This window comes from Mytilus californianus, unplaced genomic scaffold (genome assembly GCF_021869535.1).
Source record: "Mytilus californianus isolate M0D057914Y unplaced genomic scaffold, xbMytCali1.0.p SCAF_5, whole genome shotgun sequence".
Classification (NCBI taxonomy): Eukaryota; Metazoa; Mollusca; class Bivalvia; order Mytilida; family Mytilidae; genus Mytilus; species Mytilus californianus.
The window spans coordinates 111,581,527-111,603,036 of record NW_026262701.1 but is presented as its reverse complement, the minus strand read 5'-3'; the positions used below and the strand labels follow the sequence as shown (position 1 = coordinate 111,603,036).

The 21,510-nt window shown below is 33.2% G+C and overlaps 2 protein-coding genes across 2 annotated transcripts in view; both read left to right on the top strand.

Moving 5' to 3' along the window:
• LOC127700636 (DNA polymerase epsilon catalytic subunit A-like) overlaps positions 1 to 19,893 on the top strand; it is a 61,857-nt gene extending 41,964 nt beyond the window's left edge. Inside the window, exons 42-52 of the mRNA XM_052204190.1 lie at positions 996 to 1,080; positions 8,143 to 8,346; positions 10,693 to 10,863; positions 11,162 to 11,233; positions 13,287 to 13,397; positions 14,779 to 14,867; positions 15,062 to 15,191; positions 15,724 to 15,935; positions 17,775 to 17,907; positions 18,608 to 18,717; positions 19,566 to 19,893. Of these exons, the coding sequence (XP_052060150.1) occupies positions 996 to 1,080; positions 8,143 to 8,346; positions 10,693 to 10,863; positions 11,162 to 11,233; positions 13,287 to 13,397; positions 14,779 to 14,867; positions 15,062 to 15,191; positions 15,724 to 15,935; positions 17,775 to 17,907; positions 18,608 to 18,717; positions 19,566 to 19,638 (1,390 nt within the window). The 3' untranslated portion in view covers positions 19,639 to 19,893. The remainder of the gene's footprint in view (positions 1 to 995; positions 1,081 to 8,142; positions 8,347 to 10,692; positions 10,864 to 11,161; positions 11,234 to 13,286; positions 13,398 to 14,778; positions 14,868 to 15,061; positions 15,192 to 15,723; positions 15,936 to 17,774; positions 17,908 to 18,607; positions 18,718 to 19,565) is intronic.
• LOC127700641 (uncharacterized) lies at positions 1,621 to 3,635 on the top strand. Its single transcript, XM_052204196.1, has 2 exons — positions 1,621 to 1,880; positions 2,451 to 3,635. Exons 1-2 carry the CDS (start codon positions 1,796 to 1,798, stop codon positions 2,963 to 2,965), a joined length of 600 nt encoding a protein of 199 aa, XP_052060156.1. The 5' UTR covers positions 1,621 to 1,795; the 3' UTR covers positions 2,966 to 3,635.
• Positions 19,894 to 21,510: the final 1,617 nt, after the last annotated feature.

Genomic DNA, 21,510 nt, shown 5'->3' with positions numbered 1-21,510 from the left:
GACTTCAATATTACATGGAACATTTTGATACAATTTCTGATAGTTGTAATAATTTGTGAATAGAAGGGATCAATAACTGTTCATATTGGATGCTCTGATAAATTTGATAGACAAATATACAATATTATTTAGTTAATGCAACTTCACAAAAATGTGCATATAAATAGTGCTTGTAGAATTTCAGATGAAAGTTCAAATAAAAGGTAATCTTACATTTATCACAAAATTTCTGAATTTACAGTATTTGATTGTTGTCAAGTTATGTAAAGTCAATGTCAGAAGCAGATTTATATTTTATTAGATTGCTTTTTATACGAATGTTTGTTTTAAGCTGTGATTCATGGATACTATTTATTGCTGTAAAATCGAATGATAAATTATTTATTTTATTATCAAGACTATAAGGACCCCATTGGAAATAAGCTTGTTTGCTTTCATGGGTCATCCTTGGGTTAAGGCTTTAGAGGTACCTAAAGTCACAACCATTGCTATATTTTAAGGTTGTATTTAACTAAGTTTCTAAACCTTATTATGTATTTGTATTAATTATATACTTAGTAGTAAATACAGGTAAATTGTATGTGTGATACAATTAATGACAATCCTGCTGTATCAGCCATCCGTGATGATATTGATATCAGTCACGGTTTCAAAAGGTTTATCTAACCCCTCATCTTTATGATGTCACGTAATCGATATCAGTCACGGTAACAAAACCTTTATCAAACCCCTTATATGTATGACGTCATGTCTCGTGAAAAATACATAAGAGAGATTAGTTGTACTTGAGGTACATGTATATAATATGGCTTTTTCAATATCGCACACTGTATCAACCCTCAACCAATATAATCCCTCGAGCAGAGCTCTTGGGATTATATTGGTGTCTCGGGTTGATACAGGTGTGATATTGAAAAAGCCATATGATATTCTCTATATATTGCCTTACCTGAATAAATATTATTATTATTATTATTACTATGATGTGGTTGTAGGTGGTTAAGATCCTCTAGTGCGATGTTATATGATCCAGCATTGAGGAGAACGTTACACAATATGATGAAGAAAGTCTTTATGCAGGTAATTTTTAAAGGCAGTGCTTTAATGCCTTTCTAGTTGCCGGGTTAATCCTTCCTTCCGCGATATCCAACTTATCTACGTGGGGGGTCGTTAGGCTCCAAGTAGATCCGGAAATGTTGAATTCTCTCCTCTTCTTATTGCGATATAAAATGTTTTTTGTTTCATTTCATTTACATTGGGAAATAGAGAAACGATCATTGTGTTTTGTTAGTTTTAAAAACTTTTGATATATTTGTATTTTGCATTATAAGCAGTCAACCGATTGACAAACTAGAATTATTTGAATGCCGTGTGGAAAGAGCTTGGGTTAATTTCGAGTGTTAACTGCAATCTATATGTTTATAAATCATTTCAGTCGTTGATATAATAATTAAAGGTCGACTGAACATGAATTATATTATACAATTTAAAGCGCATTTCTGTTTATGCACGTGAACCCGTCTAACGTTATTGTTATTTCGCAGTCATATAAAGTAGCAAATTATCGTTCCTGAATAGGCATATAGGTGGCGCCGTGGTAGCCGATCCTGTTCATCAACTTCCGGTTTCTGCACTGTGCAACTATTTCAGTTACATTTATAATTAACGATGCCAAGTACTTGTTGTTGTGTACCTGGATGTCATTTAAGAGGAGGACATGCATTTCCAAATGCCTTAAAAAGAAGGAAAAGTTGGATCAACGCCATGGCCCATACGCAGATTGGACGAGAACACGATGAAATCGTGGAGTCCATCTCAATCAGCTGTTGTTTGCAAGGCACATTTTACTGAAAAAGACTACGTGCAGGAAACTATTCATGGTAAAACTCTATTTTCTTTTTGAAATATATAGTTACATATGTAATCGCCATGCGAATAAACCAAAGTCTGTTTACAACCGCAATTATCGTTTTAGAATAAAAGGGGGTGGTTAATTCAAGACGTCATAATTTTTTGGATTACGATTCAATGTGATCTGTTTGAGATTTTTTGGTGATTGCTACAATTATAATGATTTCTTACAAGAGGTATATCATACTGAGAATTATTTTAGCAGTAATTATGCTTATGTAGTAATGACAGGAATGCATAAGCTATGCCTCATAGACTTTCTTGAAAAATATCAATGACAATGTTAACAGGAACAAAACAATGACATGCTCTCATCTATATTATAGTTATTTAGGTACAAACAATGTACGTTTGTTGCATAAGTCTCTCATTGTTTGTCCTTTGGATTTACATAACACACATTGAATCAGGCAAACATAGGTTTATCCAGATTGTAATGAATAAATCTAGTTAATATTTCGCCAGGTAATACATAGTATACATTGCTAATGGAAGTTCATTTAATTATCAAAAAACTAATGTTTTATAACCTTTTTCAGGGCGCAAACCCACCATTCAGAGACTTAAGTCTACTGCCATTCCCAGCCTATTTTCCTGGACCAAGCAAGAGACTGAATCATCCGCAAAAAGAAAAATCAGGGCAGTTTCCTGTGAAAACAAAAGAACTAAACTTGATGAATATTGTAGTAGAAATTTAGAGGAAAGTTTTGATTGTAAAGTTGGTTTTCCTGAAGAAGTCATTCATTCTGCAGAAAGGATTTATGACTGTCCACCACCAACTGCCGAGCTAATGTTGAGCTTCACAGATGGAATTATGCAAACACCATCAATGCCTATGTTTTCAGCAGAGAATTTTGAAATGAAGACATGTGACACAGCCATGCATTTTTATACCGGTTTAGAGTTGTATACTAAATTTTTATTTGTTTTGACCACACTTGGTCCAGCAGCACATTGTTTGAGATACATATATTTTCAAATTGATAGGGTGTCAGTTGAAAATCAGTTTTTTTATGACTTTGATGAAATTGAGGCATTATACAACCAACTTTGAACTTTCTAGATTCTAGATTGAATCTAGTGTTAAGAATATTGTGTATACATGGATTGTTTTTATGTCTAAACAGTGGTGTGAGGCTAACACTTGGCCATCTAGTGGTTTAGTCAGGTATTTTTCACCATCCAACTTCAAATTAAAGTTTCCTACGACTTGGATTATTATTGACAGCACAGAATATCCCGTGATAAAACCTAAAGCTCCTAGAGCTCAGGCAACCTTTTCATCATATAAAAACAGGAACACTGAAAATACTTGTATGTTCGACACCTGGTGGTTTAGTCAACTATGTCTCTAATGCATATGTTGGTTCTACCAGTGACTATGAAATAGTTGAAAGATGTAGAATAGTTCAATTATGTGATCCAGCTGGTGACAGTGTGATGGCAGACAAAGGTTTAAATGTGCAAGATTTGTTTGCTAACTTTTTTCAAAAAAAGAAACCGAATTAGTTCCAAAACTCTTATACGGGATAGAAAAGTCTCCAATTAACATGTGCACATAGAGCGAATTATTGGACTTGGCAAAACATACAAAATTCTAATAAATCCTACGAATGGAACTGAAACAAAACTTTCATCTGAAATAACATTTAGTTGTACTATGTTGTGTAATTTTAGAACTTGTATTGTGCCAAAGGATGCATAAATAAAAGTGACGCAATGAATTTTGTTCTGATATATATATATTTATAATTACATGCACATGTAAATTGTAATGCATATAAAAATAAGGAGATGTGGTATGATATTCAGTGAGTTTATCGAACTAAAGTGCATAAGAAATGGGTTTAAGCAGTTACAGGTGTTACTGTCACCGTACAATCTCCAACAATGAGAAAAACTTGTACCGTGTAAAACATTTCAGAGATCTTACCACTAAGTTTTGTTGTCTCACCTTGACTTTGGTGAATTGTTTATATCTGTTGATGCAAATATAAAAAAGAAGATGTGGTATGATTGCCAATGAGACAACTCTCCACAAGAGACCAAATGACACAGAAATTAACAGCTATAGGTCACAGTACGGCCTTCAACAATGAACAAAGCCCATACCGCACAGTCAGCTATAAAAGGCCCCGAAATGACAATGTAAAACAATTTAAACAAGAAAACTAACGGCCTAATTTATGTACAAAAAATGAACGAATATAACAAATATGCAACACATAAACAAAAACCACTGAATTACAGGCTCCTGACTTGGGACAGGCACGCCACATACATGTACATACAGAATGTGTCGGGGTTAAACATGTTAGCAGGATCCCAACCCTCCCCCTAACCTGGGACAGTGGTGTAACATTACAATATAAGAACGAACTATAAAAATCAGTTGAAAGAGGCTTAACTCATCAGATGGATAAATACAAATACAAGTGGACGTGGTCGGGTAGTTGTACATCCAAACAACAAAAAGACACTTAAGTACAGATCTGAGAGTACTCAAAGTTACTGACAGCTAGTTCAAAGCCACTAACAACTGATAAAAAAATCTTGCATCTAAGACTAAATTATCAATCCGTAAGCTCCCTTTAGAATTTTATAAATTTTAGATTTTACATTTCTGAGTTATGGGGTTTTATTCATTAAAAAAGGGGGGATTTTCCAGTTTTTGTCGTGCCTGCGACTTTTGTCGCAGAAAGCTCGACATAGGGATAGTGATGTGGCGGCGGCGTTAGCTAACTTCTTGAAAGCTTTATATTTTAGATGGTGGAAGACCTGGATGCTTCATACTTTGTATATGGATGCCTCATGTTACGAAGTTTCCGTCAGCCACATTTCCAATGTCCTTGACCTCATTTTCATGGTTCAGTGACTACTTGAAAAAAAAGTTAACATTTTTTGTAATGTTAAATTCTCTCTTATTATAAGTAGTAGGATAACTATATTTGGTATGTGCGTACCTTGCAAGGTCCTCAGACAGTTTTCACTTGACCTCGACTTCATTTCATGGATCAGTGAACAAGGTTAAGTTTTGGTGGTCAAGTCCATATCTCAGATACTATAAGCAATAGGTCAAGTATATTCGGTGTATGGAAGGACTGTAAGGCGTACATGTCCAACTGGCAGGTGTCATCTGACCTTGACCTCATTTTCATGGTTCAGTGGTTTTAGTTAAGTTTTTGTGTTTTGGTCTGTTTTTCTTATACTGTATGCAATAGGTCTACTATATTTGGTGTATGGAATGATTGTAAGGTGTACATGTCTAGCTGGCAGGTCTCATTTGACCTTGACCTCATTTTCATGGTTCAGTGGTCAAAGTTAAGATTTTGAGTTTTGGTCTTTTTTTCTAATACTATATGCAATAGGTCAACTATATTTGGTGTATGGAAATATTTTATGATCTATATGTCAGTCGCGCAGGTTTTATTTGACCTTGACCTCATTTTCACAGTTCATTGCTCAGTGTTAAGTTTTTGTGTTTTGGTCTGTTTTTCTTAAATTATAAGCAATAGGTCAACTATATTTGTTGTATGGAAGAATTGTTAGCTGTACATGCCTACCTGGCATGGTTCATCTGACCTTGACCTCATTTTCATGGTTCATTGGTCAATGTTTAGTTTTCTTGGTTAATGTTAAGTTTATGTGACAGTTGTAATAAAGCTTTATATTAAGGACTATCAACATAATATCAGTGATTAGTAAAGAAGGCGAGACATTTCAGCGTGTGCACTCTTGTTGGACAACAACTCAAAAATGCTTTAAGCAGTTCACATGAAACTTTGGTGAATTATTTATAGCTATTGATGTAATCTCCCTATAGATTTTCATAAATTTCAAATATGACATTGAGAAGAAATTGAACTTTATTTGTTTATAGTCTGGCAACAGATTTATTAAGTATTGCGCAACAGCACAGTGTATTGCACAACAGCAAGAAATCTTTAATTGAATATAAATTCAATTCATATAACCGATTTCAAGTTCTTTGACTACATTTATTCAGAAACTATAATATGTCAAATATTTAATTACAATCCAAATTCAGACCTGTATCAAGCTTGAATATTGTGTCCATTTTTGCCCAAACTGTTCAGGGTTGGACCTCTGCGGGTGTATCTAGCTGCGCTCAGCAAATCAGTTTATTTCTTAATTAAGAACTCCTTTTTTCATTCATAAATTACTTTAAACTTGGAAATATGATTTTGCTTGGAGTTATAGTTTCTTAAAAAAGTATTGTCATTGAAAGAGTTGACATGTTGCAATGTACATTTATTCTACATAGTTCTATGGTACCAAATCAAAAGTTTATATAAAAGAAAGAAGTCAAAGGTTTCCCATCATAGTTAAGTTACATACATTTTTTTTGTACCTGAGGTCGTTGAATATAGATCATTATATAAATAAGGAGATGTGTTATGATTGCCAATGAAACAACTATCATCCATACTTAACAGTAACAAACCACATTTGCAGAGTTGAATAAAATACACATTTGCAGAGTTGAATAAAATACAGTTGATAACATTTACTTATTACTAAAAAGAAAATGCCTAACTATTTTAAACAGTATTTGAATATCAATTATATGGTCATTTTTATAAACTTCATGTTACAAAACTTTGAATTTTTCGAAAAACTAAGGATTTTCTTATCCAAGGAATAGATTACCTTAGCCGTATTTGGCACAACTTTTTGGAATTTTGGGTCCTCAATGCTCTTCAACTTTGTACTTGTTTGGCTTTATAACTATTTTGATCTGAGCGTCACTGATGAGTCTTATGTAGACGAAACACGCGTCTAGCGTATTAAATTATAATCCTGGTACCTTTGATAACTAATTTGACTATAAACATAGATAAAAAAAGGTACAAACTGGACATAATGCACTAGTTCATAAACAAGTGAGAACAATCACCTTCATATAGTGCTCAGAATATGACATTCATATAACTTGTTCAATATCATTAGAGAACTCTAAATCTTAAATACTGAAAGCCACCTCTGATAAGTACACTGTACTATGCAAGATAATGATATAACTGGACTAAAAATACACACAACCTGTAATTAACTGCCTTTACAGCGCAAACTGGACATAATGCACTAGTTCATAAACAAGTGAGAACAATCACCTTCATATAGTGCTCAGAATATGACATTCATATAACTTGTTCAATATCATTAGAGAACTCTAAATCTTAAATACTGAAAGCCACCTCTGATAAGTACACTGTACTATGCAAGATAATGATATAACTGGATTAAAAATACACACAACCTGTAATTAACTGCCTTTACAGCGCTTTCGTGCTTTGATTAATACACCTGTTGACACTGACATACACAATGGAAGCTAGGTGTAAGAATGCATCTGACGAGTTTAGCATATTAAGTTTTCACATTTGAGTTCAAATCTAAGTTAGTGAAATGATGCATGCAGAAGAATTTTCCTAAATGTTTCAAAAAGAATGTCTTTGTGACCTACATTTTATGCTTCACTGAAAGGTAAGCTGTTATAATCAAACTTCAAATATTAGAAACCTATAAATCATAATTTGTCCTAATAATGCATTTAAGAGAGTTAAGTATCTTAACACAAAAAAGAACATGTGTTACATCTAAGTTCAGGTCCTGGTTAATGACCTATTATCATACGACTGGTTAAAAGGATGCACCTAAGGGAGTATTTCAACATAGCATAAAAGGTCTATTTCACCAATATATTATGCTTTACAACATTACCGATTTAAAGTTTTACATTTGACTACATTTCTCAAAAGTAAGTGACCATTAATTATGTAATTTGGTGTAAGGATATGTTTAATAAGAAGAGTATAACAGCCTCTGGAAAAGTAAGTCACATGGACCTTTATTTTTCTCCATTAATCAGTATTAATTGTCTAAACATAGGGAAGCTATGATTACAAAATTGGAGGAAATTGAAATTTGTCCTTTTCTATAGTTTATAAATAATAGTTGTATAATACCAACTCCATTTGACAGCTATTACTTAAAGATGTGAAATTATATGATGTTTTAAGAAGATATTTTATTTTGGTGACCCGTATTGACATGAAATAATAAAAGATTACAACCCATAGGATACTTAAATAGTTTTCCTAGTTCACTATAAACAAGTTGAATTATTTTATAGGATGTGTTTATATCAAAATGTTAAATCAGAACTTACTTAAATGTCTTATAATCAATGTTTACCTTTCTTCACAGTTAATTGCTGAGTTTAAGAGGTTAGGGTCTACAATAGTGTATGCCAACTTCAACAGAATGATTCTATGTACCAAGAAAAGAAGATTAGTTGATGCCTTAGGCTATGTTGAATACATCACTAACAGCATCAAGTCCAGAGAATTATTCCATCTTATAGATATGACGTACGAACAGTGCTGGGAATATCTTGTATGGTTAGATCAGGTATGTAACTTTCAACAGGTACAATTTCTACTGTGCATTGAACTGCAGTACTCGTAATTGATCTAAGTATTTTTATTGAAGCATCACTAACTATTCAAGGGGCCTTGGTTGCCAAGTGGTCCAAGTATTTCATTTATAGTTATCACAAGCCTGTCAACAATGTGGTGAGTATGAACCCCTGCTCATGGCAGGTGCACTTGACTCCTATTTTAATTAGATAGGATTGCCAGTTTTCCCACTGAAGGTCAGAAGTTCTTTCCTGTAACTCCAGCTTCCTCCACCAATAAAAATTGGCTGCCAGGATAAAACCAAAAGTTCTGACTTAAACACTTACAATCAATCTTACTAATCCAATTTGCTTTATGTTATTTGTACCAAATTTTACTTTTTTATTTTTTGCATCATAATGGCAAGCCTCCATTTAATTTTGAAATCTTTCTTTTATTTGTTGTTCCAGAGTTACTGAACCAAAGACTTTTAAATTTTTATTTGCTTCTTCTCCACTAAGGACAATGGGTCAAGGAGTAAGAGCAAAGACTTGTTGGTTTTGAGTCAGAATTATGTTTCATAGTATTTGTGTTGAAAAGTCTTTGTGAAATTTAGCTATGTTCATCAAAATTACAAATTATACTGTTAAAAGAGGTTTAATTTTGCTTAAACCATTGTGGTGACCTCAGCCTATTCATTTATCGTGGATTCTTTTTTTAGAATCAACGCTTCCTAAATCTGCCGCTGAAATTGACTCACCAAATTATATTCAATTGTTTCCTTTGTGTGCCTAATTTCATTAAGTTTGAATTGGCTAATTTACTGATTTCTGTTCACTAATAGAATTAATTTAAAAACTTACCTTTAATTTTTGTAATTTTTATATGCCTTCACTGGGAATCGAACCCTTCCTTGAAATCTGTTATGTGTGACTGACATCAACACATCCATGAAACCTCTCGGCTACCAATGGGTTACACTATAGATGTCTATTTTATATATTTAAATGAACATCTGATATATACGGTTCATCGGACACACAGGGCTTGTACCTTTATATAGACACAATAGGCAGTCGTATAGTATGAGTTGGTAGCCGCGAGGTTAGCATGGTTAAAATCAATGAGTTAAAGATAGGGATTTGTCGGTTTAGGTTCGAATCCCTGTATTCTCTCTGTTGTTCCAATTCTTAAGTTACCCTGGGTTTTTTTCTAATTTTGCATGTTACAGTGGATATTTTTGTAATAATAGCGAGTTTTACCGTTTTTTTTTATTATTATTGGCTATTTCACATGTTTGACACAAAAATTATTACATTTTATTTGTCAATTTTTGTTTTATAAATATAGTATGATTTCATCTGTTTTACTACATAATTTTACAAAGGTTTGTTCGTAAATTCCTATGCGAGAAAATCGTGATGTGCCTAGAGTGCTAGAAAAATTTCGATAACATACTTATTATATATACTTTATATATGCCTTTTGGTCGGGTTGTTGTCTCTTTGACACGTTCCCCATTTCCATTTTCAATTTTATTAGAAATAATTTCGAATATGTCTTATTTTGTATAAACATATAATATTCATATGCCTGGTAATATAAAAATCTTTAAAGGTAGAAGTGTTATATTTGTATTTTGTTAACCAATTAATTGTGATCTGAGATTTATCAATGCATCGTTGGACACGATAACATGGTTATTTAAACTCACTTACAATACCTTCTAATTAAGAAAAGGCTTTAATTTTGAAAAGAAATTAACACAATAGTTTAAGTTATAGATACAATGGATAAGCGTAGATTCATGAAAAACAAACCATTCGCCCTCTGGGCTCATGGTTTCTTTTTCAAGAATCCACGCTTATCCATTGTATCTATATAACAGATTTTAATTTTTGCGATTTCTAAGGTTGAACTGGTTCACATGGTTATAATTTTGAGTTTCCTTGTCCATGATCACCTTAAATTAAATTTATTATAGGGGTTAGTTTCTTAATTTTATCTTAATTGAAAAAATAAACCCTTCACCATTATTTCCCACATTACAGTAAATGGTATTGCCTGTATAACAGAGTTCTCGAAAAGTGGTGGTCCAAAGGTTTTAACACCAAATTTTGCAAAGGACAGACGCAAGAGTTATGGAACTATAATGATAAAATATAAGAAGAATGTGTGTATCATGACTGTGTGCTCAGTTAAAGATAATGAAACAACATACCTTATGGCTTTTGGTTGCTGTGTTATGATGAGATAACAGTTAAAATACATTTGCGCACACACCTATTGCAAATCATGTACCCATATCCTATGTGTTACAATAAGAGATTGTTTTGGAATAAATAAAACATTATTTCAGGCAAACCATGGAGGTATTAAGGGAAAGTTGCCATCAGAACAACCACTAGAACAAAGCCAACCAGACCCTGATAAAGAGGCTATGAGGGAGGATACTGACACAGAGGAGGATGACCCAGATAAACCAGACGATGAGGTGGAGGTCCTTAACAAATCTAATGAAGATGATGAGGTTGGTATACCAGCTTCTCAATGTAATGGTCACTCTTCTAATGACTTCTGACAACATTTCTGACTCAACCTTTAGTTGAAAGATGTAAATTGTCACAAGTGCCACAAGATTTTATAAAACAAAGCTTCAGTCACAAATTTTAATGTATAATTGAATTTACATACATAATGTTTTTGTTATAATGTGTTTATTTTTTTTTTATTTGATGATAATTTTAATCGTTATCAAGTAGTTTGAGATTGGAATTGGATTGCATACTGCTACAACATCATCTTATTAAATGTATATCTAATTTTAGCCAGAGATAGAAATGAACTGGAACATCATGCAATTCTTACCAGAAGCAGGTGCTTGTCAGACAAATTTCAATGTAAGTACTGATAATTATTGACCTAACAAATAACAAAAACCACTGCATTTAAACGATCCAGATTTAAGAGTAGATCCACCAGAGTCTGGTAACAAAAGAATTAGCCATTATTATACCACTGCCTTAAAAAAGTGGGGTATACTGTTTTACCTCTGTCTGTCTGTCAGTCCTTCCATCCCATGAATATTTTTCGTTGCATCTTTCTCAGGAACTACATTACAAGGATTTCTGAAATTTGGTTTCAGGGTGTATATGAGTCAGCTATACCGTGTGATGTGTTTTCAGATTCATCACTCAACAACTTCCTGTTTACCGAACACTTGTATCATTTTACACATGATAGCCAAGTTGAAAAATTTCGTCACATTTTTCTCAGGAACTACAATACAAAGATTTCTGAAATTTGGTTTCAGGGTTTATATGAGTCAGCTATACCGTCAGAGTTCGCGAAAATGGTCGGTCCTGTCGGTCAAAATGAGGCTCGGACCAGTATTTTGAAGGCTAGTGCCGGTCCTGATGACCGATGTAAAAACGGCCATTGTAGTGCATATTGCTGCACTTTTTTTACATCGGTTATTAGATGTACCGCAACTGTTTCCAATAAGTGTTCCTTTACATCGGTTATCTGATGTACCCGCTGCCAATTTCCGGTACTGGTTTACAGATTTTAATATTATAAACAAACCAAAGCGGCGATCTACACGTGGCCTACTTAATTTGTTCATAGATCCATCCCTGGCAAACAATTGGCGATTGAACCCTACCATGGAGCAAACAAATACTGTAACAGCCGAGAAAGTGATTCAGATGATGAAATGGATAATGAAGATGACTTTAAATAAGAACAATAATCAGAAGACCTGAACTGGTCCTTCATTGTTAATTTGCCTGTGGGTGCGAAGAATAAAACTAATATAAATAAAGTTATTTTTCGATAAAATATGTTATTAATTTTATTTCAGGATAAAATTGACAGATTTTGTAGGACTGGCTAAAATTTTGTAGGACTGACAAATAATCATGCTTTGTCGGTCCCATGACCGACGGGTCAAAATAAGTTTTCGCGAACTCTGTACCGTGTGATGCGTTTTCAGATTCATCACTCAACAACTTCCTGTTTACCTTATACTTTTAGCAGGGCAGGGGTATCATTAGTGAGCAGTATCTCACAGATTCACCTGTTATACCTGCACTCCCAAGAATACTGTTTTACCTGTACTTATTGTGAGGTATCATTAGTGAGCAGCAGCTCGCAGTTAATCTTGTTTGTATATGCCAGTAATAGATAGGACCTATAATAGCAATCAGCTGTCAATTTTTTTGTTCACACATCAATATAAAACTATAGATAGCTTTGATCAAATTTCAGGAAATATGTGGAATGGTTGAAAAAAGAAATGTTTCTTGATCCAGAACTATGGGATGATGTCAGATTTAAAGCAATTTTTTTTTTCACATATTGAACAAACAAAATGTAACAGAATAAATATGACAATAATTGCCTCTCTAATTGTCATATTTATGTTGCCAATACACCTTTGCTGTATGTATCATAACCAAATTTATTAATCCTGCAGTATTGTTGTTGATGAAAAAAATCACAATACTAAAAAAAGTATTAACTTCAAGGTTTAAATCAATAAGGGTATTAAAGTCCATAAAAATTGACAAAATCAAACACTAGACTTTAGCCAACGGAACAAATGGCAAACAACTGTCATATTCCTGACTTGGTACAGGCATTGTCCAAAGAAAATAAAGGATTGAACCTTGTTTTATAGCTATCTTAACCTCCCACTTGTATAACAGTTGTTTATAGTTCCATTATATTGAGAAAATTTTGTGAGCAACCCAAACAGACATAATAGGCTAAAGTGACAATGATTGGGATTCAGCAGCCATATATGCTCACATATTTTGATATTACAGTAGATATTTTCAAAAAGCTAAGTAGTTCCAGCTGACTACAACAGATTGCCCTTTCATTATAGATACTTCTGTTGCTATTGAATTACAGATTCACATAGTTATGTTGTATTATTTTGTATTTCAGATGATTGTAGCAGGATATATACTGTCAATATATAATCACATGAAGGAGGAACAGAGAAGAATGACACCTGGAAATACACCTGTCAAAAGACGTCACAACAGTCAGTCACAGGTAAGAATGACACCTGGTAATACACCTGTCAAATGTTATTGCAACAGTCATTTTCAGGTAAGAATGATACATTGAAATACACCTGCCTTAAACATCACAACAGTCAGTTAAAGGTCAGAATGATACCTGGGAATATATCTGTCAAAACCACATCACAACAGACACAGGTAAAGCGTTTATCTAAAGTTACAGATAAGTCACACCTTTTAAATGATGTCACAACAGTCAATCAAATGGAAAGTTCTCTATCTAATGTGAGGAGAATTATGACATCTGTCAAACAAAAGTTACTACAGTCAATCACAGGAAAGTCCCACCTGCCAAATCAACAGTCTTTAGTTACACCCTTCATACCTGCCAACCTCTGAAACCTTCAAAGAGGGAGATCTCCCCCTTATCTATGACAGCTGAGGGGAGATTTTGCGCAAACGACATTTTCAAGTTAAATATATGACTTGTTTATTTATTCATCTACAAAACACCAATAAGAGTTAAAAGATATACTTTATTTCTTCAATTCATGGTTATAATCTATACAAGGTGTGCTTTTTTTTTTTTTTTTTGCCTTTTTCAATACCTCTTGAGTCTCATAACTCATAACATTCCATATTTTGATTTTGTTGTGAGACCCACGTTAAGCATGCTTTCAAAAGTCGTACAGACCACCAGAAGAAACCAAAAAGTTGATTGAACATGATGTGCAAAATGAAGATTCATTGCCAAGTGTCAGTGAACTTGGTCGTAAAAATTGAAAATCTTTCATTCAGTCTGCTTGACATTTCGATTTGCAGTTATCTATTTCTTCTTTTTTACACTGCTGATTGGTCCAGACAAAGACCTCTATCTTGTGGGAGTTGACATAGCAGAAATGAATTTCGATTACTTATAAATTGAACATAAAAACTACAAAGTTTTCAAATGATCGCCAATTGTTTATTTATTTCTATTGACAGTAATGAAAATGCCAGAGAATTACGAACGCGGGTCGGTCATTCCAGGTTAAAATATCTGAAAGCGGGAGATTTTATACTCTCGCGCGGGAGCGGACCGGCAAGAGGGAGATTTCTGGAATTTCGTCGTTTGAGCAAGAGTCTCCTGCTCAAAACGGGAGGGTTGGCAGGTATGACCCTTTAACATGATGGTCAACTGATGTCGTCATAACTAATCAAATGACATCACAGAAGCTCTTCACTGGAATCTTACACTTGTTAGAAGACAAAAAGTCAAAGTGAATAAAGCACATGAAAATTACAACATAACATGTATTTTTTATTCCATATTTTTATGGGTAATGGCACCTGACATTTGTCATATATTTGTTGTAACTCCAGTATTGCCACATGACAGTTTGACACTTTACAATGTTAAATTTTTATTGTAGACCCCTGTAATGCCACCTGACACCACACCATCATCAGTATCATTTGCTCAGGATCTCATACAAGGAGATTTAGCACAACAAATGTTTGCGTAAGTTGTAATCTTTTTTGAATTTATAACATATTGTTAAACCAGAATCTACATTACTTTCATTGTTGTTCCAATGCTGGACATTCCATCAGAAAATTGATTTCATCTTCAATTGAATTTAAAGAACAACAGTTTATGCTTTAATAGATTACACATGTGATACATATCTCTGTATGAACAGTTTATGATTTCAGAATAACTCAGAAAATCAATAAGAAATTATCTGGAAGTAGAAACACTATAGCTGCTGAATTTCCTCAGCCACCAGGCTCACATTTACAGCTTAAGAATCCAGCACTAGAATTTGTGAAAGCTATATGTAAGGTAAGCTATTATCTTCCAACATTTTCCTAAACCATCAGAATCATCTACAGGTCAAGAATCCAGTAAAGTATTTGTAAAAACTATATATACGATAAACAGTTTTTTCTTACTACACTCCACCTCATCCACCAGACTCAGATTTTAAAAGTCCAGATTACAGCTTTCAAGAGATTCAAGCTATGAAATTTATTAAAGCATCGTTAAAGGTAAAATACTTTATCCTCATCCTTAGTCACCAGTAAAACATCTCTTGTCCTTACCCTCCCCTCATTTCAAAACCTTCACCCCTTTTTCATGGATTGTTCATGATTATGGTAAGCTTTAAGATGCAGTTAGTATGACCTTGATCAGAAAGACTTTCAACATATTGTTTAGTTACAATCAGGCAATATATATTTCTGTATATCAACCCTTGTTTTGTTTAGAATATAAAAATAGTTGTTGTAAAGTGGTTATTGACAGTAATACAAATATTAATGAAGTTGATGTTAAAATTAAACATTCTAATGATTAAAACATATGTATTTAACAGGTACTATCATTAGACAGTAACATAAACCTTCAGGTAACCAAGATGAAAAGAGATTTGTTGAAGTTGATTGGACTTGGAGAGTTCTCAGAAGAATCACAATTCAGGGATCCTTGTCTTTCCTACGTCCTTCCAGAGGTCATCTGTAAACACTGTAACCATGTCAGAGACCTTGACCTTTGTAGAGATCCATATATGAACAAAGATGGAACTGGGTAAGATATAGAGTAAAGGTCAAATGTTAAATCAAGAGAGGTTATCGTGACTATTATTTCATGGATCTTGGCAGGTATATAGAAACATATATGAACTATTAATAAACCAAGATAACTGTTAAGAAGGATTGTTTGGCCCTTTTGAAGATGGTATATATTTTATTACCTTGATAGTTGAGGAGTCACTTAGACCTTTTGGAGGGAAAATTAAAATTATTTTTACCAGTGGAGGTATAGATTTTTTTCTGATGTTCAAAACTGATATTAAATGGGCCATTTATACCATTCAGAGGTGACACAATTTTTTTATTTCTGAGAACTGTATTTATTTATTAGTCGATACATGTCCTAGGTGGTTTATTGTTCAGTAGTACATTCTAAATTTAGGATTCTTTAGGACTTATCAAAGTCCATTTAATCTATACTTGTTTTAAGTATGCATATCAGTATCTGACACATGTAACTTAACTTGACTTATACTATCCAATTATAAATGTCCAATTTTAGTGAAAAGGTTAACTTCTAAATATGCGCAAGAGATAGGCTCAAAAATATCAAATAAGCTAACTCTGTCTAGAGGATTAATTTAATAATTGGTCTGTAGCTTGACAATGTTGAGATGTAGAGTGTAAGCAAGTTTAACATCTGCCATGCAGCCACTTCATTTTTACCGACAGTTTGAAATTTTACAACAATCATTGTACAAGGAAAGATTTTGTCAAACATTTCTTTGCTTCTGTGGAAGGGATTGGTTTTATATTTGGTCTGCAGCTTGGTAATGTTGAGTAGTCAGGTGTCAGCAATTTTTACATCTGCCATGCAGCCACTTCCTGTTTGCCAATATTTTGACATTTTACAACACCTGTTGTACAAGGAAAATTTTCATCAAAGTTTTCTTGGCATCAATGATTTTAGGGAATGATCAGTTATGCTTCAGTATACATGTTACCTCAATCAATTGCATGCATCGAAGCAAGTCCAGACAAGGTATTGCCTTTTGTATACTAGAACATATTCGCATCGTAGAAAGTTGCCGAATAGAATTAGTACGTCTATTTTTATCCAGGATTAAAGTATTCATATTGTTATCTGGTGAAGTTGTGCTGTGAACAGTTTTCTCTGTTTTCATCCTTTCTTGCAGAACCTGTCCTTGTTTTCAAACATGATTTCTTTCTATCTTACTTTTACAGTTAGCAGCGGGAAGGGTGAAGCAGAAATCTCTTATCCTTCAGAGAACCTAATTTTGTCTCTAATTTTATTGGGGTGCATGTTTTCCACTTGTTTCAGGTGTCCATAGTCTTGTAGAATGTTATATATAGATATAAGAAGATGTGGTATGAGTGCCAATGAGACAACTCTCCATCCAAGTCAAAATTTATAAAAGTAAACCATCATAGGTCACAGTACGGTCTTCAACACGGAGCCTGGCTCACACCGAACAGTAAGCTATAAAGGGCCCCCAAAATTACTAGTGTAAAACCATTCAAACGGGAAAACCAACGGTCTAATCTATAAAAAAAACGAGAAACGAGAAACACTTATGAACCACATCAACAAACGACAATATGTCATGATTTTTTTCAGGTGTCCATGGTCCTGTATCCAATGCCATACAGATCTATGATATAACCCAAAAAGAATGTTATATATGTATATATGTCATGGTTTTTTCGGGTGTCCATGGTCCTGTATCCAATGCCATACATGTCTGATATAACCAACATGAAATGTTACATACAAGTCATGGTTTTTTCAGGTGTCCATGGTCCTGTATCCAATGCCATAATGTCTATATTATAATCCTAACAGAATGTTATATATAGGTCATGGTTTTTTCAGATGTCCATGGTCCTGTATCCAGTGCCACAATGTCTATGATATAACTGAGATAGAACAGAACTTATTAGATTCCATACATCGGAAGTCTATGGGTTATGTACTTCAAGATTTAAAGTGTACCAAGTGTCAAGGGGTAAGGTTTTGACAGTTAGATTTTCATTACCATTTTTTGTTATAAAAAGTGATGCAGGAAGATCAAGAGCTATATGAATATGTACTTCGAAGTTCAATACTGCACAAAGTAAAATACCTCATCTTTTTATTTTTATTAAGTGGCAATATTTTAATGAGGCACCAACCTAAATACAAAGATGCTAAATTGTCCTGACTTTATAAAAGTTGCGATTTAATTAAACAGAAACTATCTTTTTCTTTTTAAGCTATGGCATTGTCAGATTATTTTCGACTTATGAGTTTTGAATGTCCCTTTTGTATATTTCGCCTCTCTCTTATCAAGATTTGCCATAATAGAAGTATTCCTAAACATATCTTATTCAGGTATAATCAATTAAGCTGGGAAGACATATACGCCTGTGCATTATTTTGTCTACATCATATTATGAATATGAAGGAAACTGTTTATGTTCAAATCCTAAGCTCCTTATGATATGTTAGTCATATTTATCACTGCAATATGTCATTGGTTGATAGCACTTTGACCTACATTTCATACTTAAATAGTTTGATAAATTTTTGTGTTAACTTTTAAGGCTCAGGTATCTGTAATGAAGATATCCTCTCTTTAGTTATGTCCATATTTCAAAACATCTATACTATATGAGGGTAGGGGATCTAATATTGTTTTATTAACTTATCTTCTGTAAAATATATAGGTTAAAGAGGGCAACATGGCGAAGTATTGTACATGTGCTGGGAATTTTGTTAACTCTGTGGATATTGATGAATTTGCACAGAAACTGAGAACATTCAAAGGAATAGCAAGGTATGTAAGAGTAAGCTAAGTATTACCTTCATTTTCATAATAGATGTAAATCAGAAAAACAGCAGTGGTCAACAAAACAACATCAAAAACTAGAGATTGAGCAACTCAAACTTCACCGAACTTATAATACATTGGTAAAATCTCTATCCCTTGGCTTAAATTTTACCAAATGTTAATTCTAGGGTTTTCATGACAAAACACAGACAAGAGCATTACAAATATTAACAACACACTGAATTGAAAAATGAAATAGTACAAAATACACATCAAAAAACTGAAGCAAAAGCTACACAAACCCATTAAAACTAAATTTCACGTGTTCTGGAAGGATTAGAAGTGCCTGTTACACTAGTGGTACCCATTTTGTTGCTCATTCTCAATTAAAACTGCTGTCTAACTTTGATGAAACCATACCATTATGATCCCATACAAAAGCATCATATAAATCCACAACAGACTTTGAGTTGATTTACCTTAACCATCATAAGTTAAGGATAAAAGGGATAGCACACATCTCCTTTTATTCATTGTAAAATCCTATCACTTAGCAAATAAATGAAAAGGAGAATCTATTTACAACTCATCTTCTGTTGTAGTTTTCTTTCCGAAATATGTGGGATGGAACTCAATGATGAATTACTTTTAAAATGGAGAAACAACCCATAAGGGCAAATTTAGAATTTCACTTACTTTTTCACTCTACTTGACAACCACCAATATTTGAGATTTCAAAGAGCCTTCCCTGGGTCCAATGTATGGTTTAATTGAACAGCCCTCAGTATACATATTGATTTTGTGTACTTTATATTTCAGTACAAGTATGTTTTATATATATAGTATTTTTTTAGCCACTACAACATGATATTATTACAAGAAACAGTAAATTGGATTATGAAAATGAACCCGCAGATCAAAAGCTGACAACTGAAAATACTGTAAAACTATCAACACATTACAGACTTTGTATAGTTAATATTAAGAAAGGAGTGGAGTTACAGGATAAATCAAAATAATTCACAAGATTCATGGTAGTTACAAAAATGATAGACTTAAATTAATTCATAAATGAAATGAGTAATATAATTGTGAAATGATTTCCCAACTGTAAATTTATTTTATTGTTATTTATATATTGAAATGTACAAAGCTTGATTATAGAGTAAAATGATGTCTGAATGTTTGTTTCTTTTTTTGTCCAAAAAATTACGCTTAAGCATCATGTTGTATTTATGGAACATTGTATTGCCTGACAAACTGTAGGAAAACAGGAATTACTGTGTCGTCTGCATCACACTCTCATTAATCTGCAATTCATTTGAAATGGCTCAGCAGAATTCTAAAGATTCTTCTACAGGATATGAAATTGTACACCTTATTAAATGCAATACATGGACTTCTGTTGTCCCATATAACAGGATATTTGCAGTGGCAACACAGTGGTCACAAAATAGCTTTGGTATAAATGATGTAATTATCTCCCTTCTCACAATGTAAATAAAATTATCTGCTTTTTCACAATATAGATATTGATTTGGCATTATTATTTTCTCTTTATTCTCTTTATGTCACAATTATATATTGTTTTGTCAATGTATAAATTATCTCCATTATCTGGGTGGTCAATATAATTATCTCCCTTGTCACAATTGGACGGATTGATGGATGGCTGTTTAACATCCAGTGGCAAATTAAATGCATAATTAGGATGATAATGAATATAAACCCTGATTTGTACTAGACCAAGATACTGAGACAGATTTTTCACCTGCAAGTTCACAAGGAAACCATTTGCAGGAAGACATGTCACCTTTTCAAAAGACATTATTCTGACTCCAAGCAAAACAATCCTTGCAGTCCATTTAATTATCTTCTTTGTCGCAATTAGATATTGTGATATTATGGTAGCTATCTCCCTTGTCACAATTAGATATTGTGATCTTATGGTAACTATCTCCCTTGTCACAATTAGATAGTGTGATGTCATGGTAATTATCTCCCTTGTCACAATTAGATATTGTGATGTCATTGTAATTATCTCTCTTGTTAAGACTAGATATTGTGATGTCAATGTTATTATCTCTCGTCACGATTTGATATTGTTGTGGTAATGCAATTATCTTCCTTGTCAAAATTAGATAATGTGTTGTCAATGTTATTAGCACCCTTATCATGACTAGACATTGTGAAGTCAATGCTATTATCTCCCTTGTCACAACTAGATATTGTGATGTCAATTCATGATTAGATATTGTGATTTCAATGTCATTATCTCTCTTGTCATGATTTGATATTGTTGTGGCAATGCAATGATCTCCCTTGTCCAAATTAGATATTGTGTTGTCAATGTATTATCTCCTTTGTCATGATTATATAGTATTGTGGCAATTATCTCCCTTGTCACAATAAGATGTGAATTTAATTATCTCCCTTGTCTCAATAAGATATTGTGTTGTCAATGTAATTTTCTCCCTTGTCACATTGTTGATATTTTCAATGTAATTTTCTTCCAAGTGAAAGTTTTCAATATAATTATCTTCTATATCACAATTAGATATTGTTTTGTCTTGTCGCATTGTCAGTATGTAAATATTGTTTTCTATGTAATTATCTCAAGTTTCACAATCATAGTGCAGATTTGTCCCTGCCAACTTTCCAGATTTACAGGGATTTCCCCTTTGAGAGGTGTTGACCCCCACTCTTAAAATCCTCACATTTATATAACTTGAATACCTAAAATCAGCAATTTAGTGGAGTTAAAATAATGTTTAAACATATATACTCATTTAAAACCAT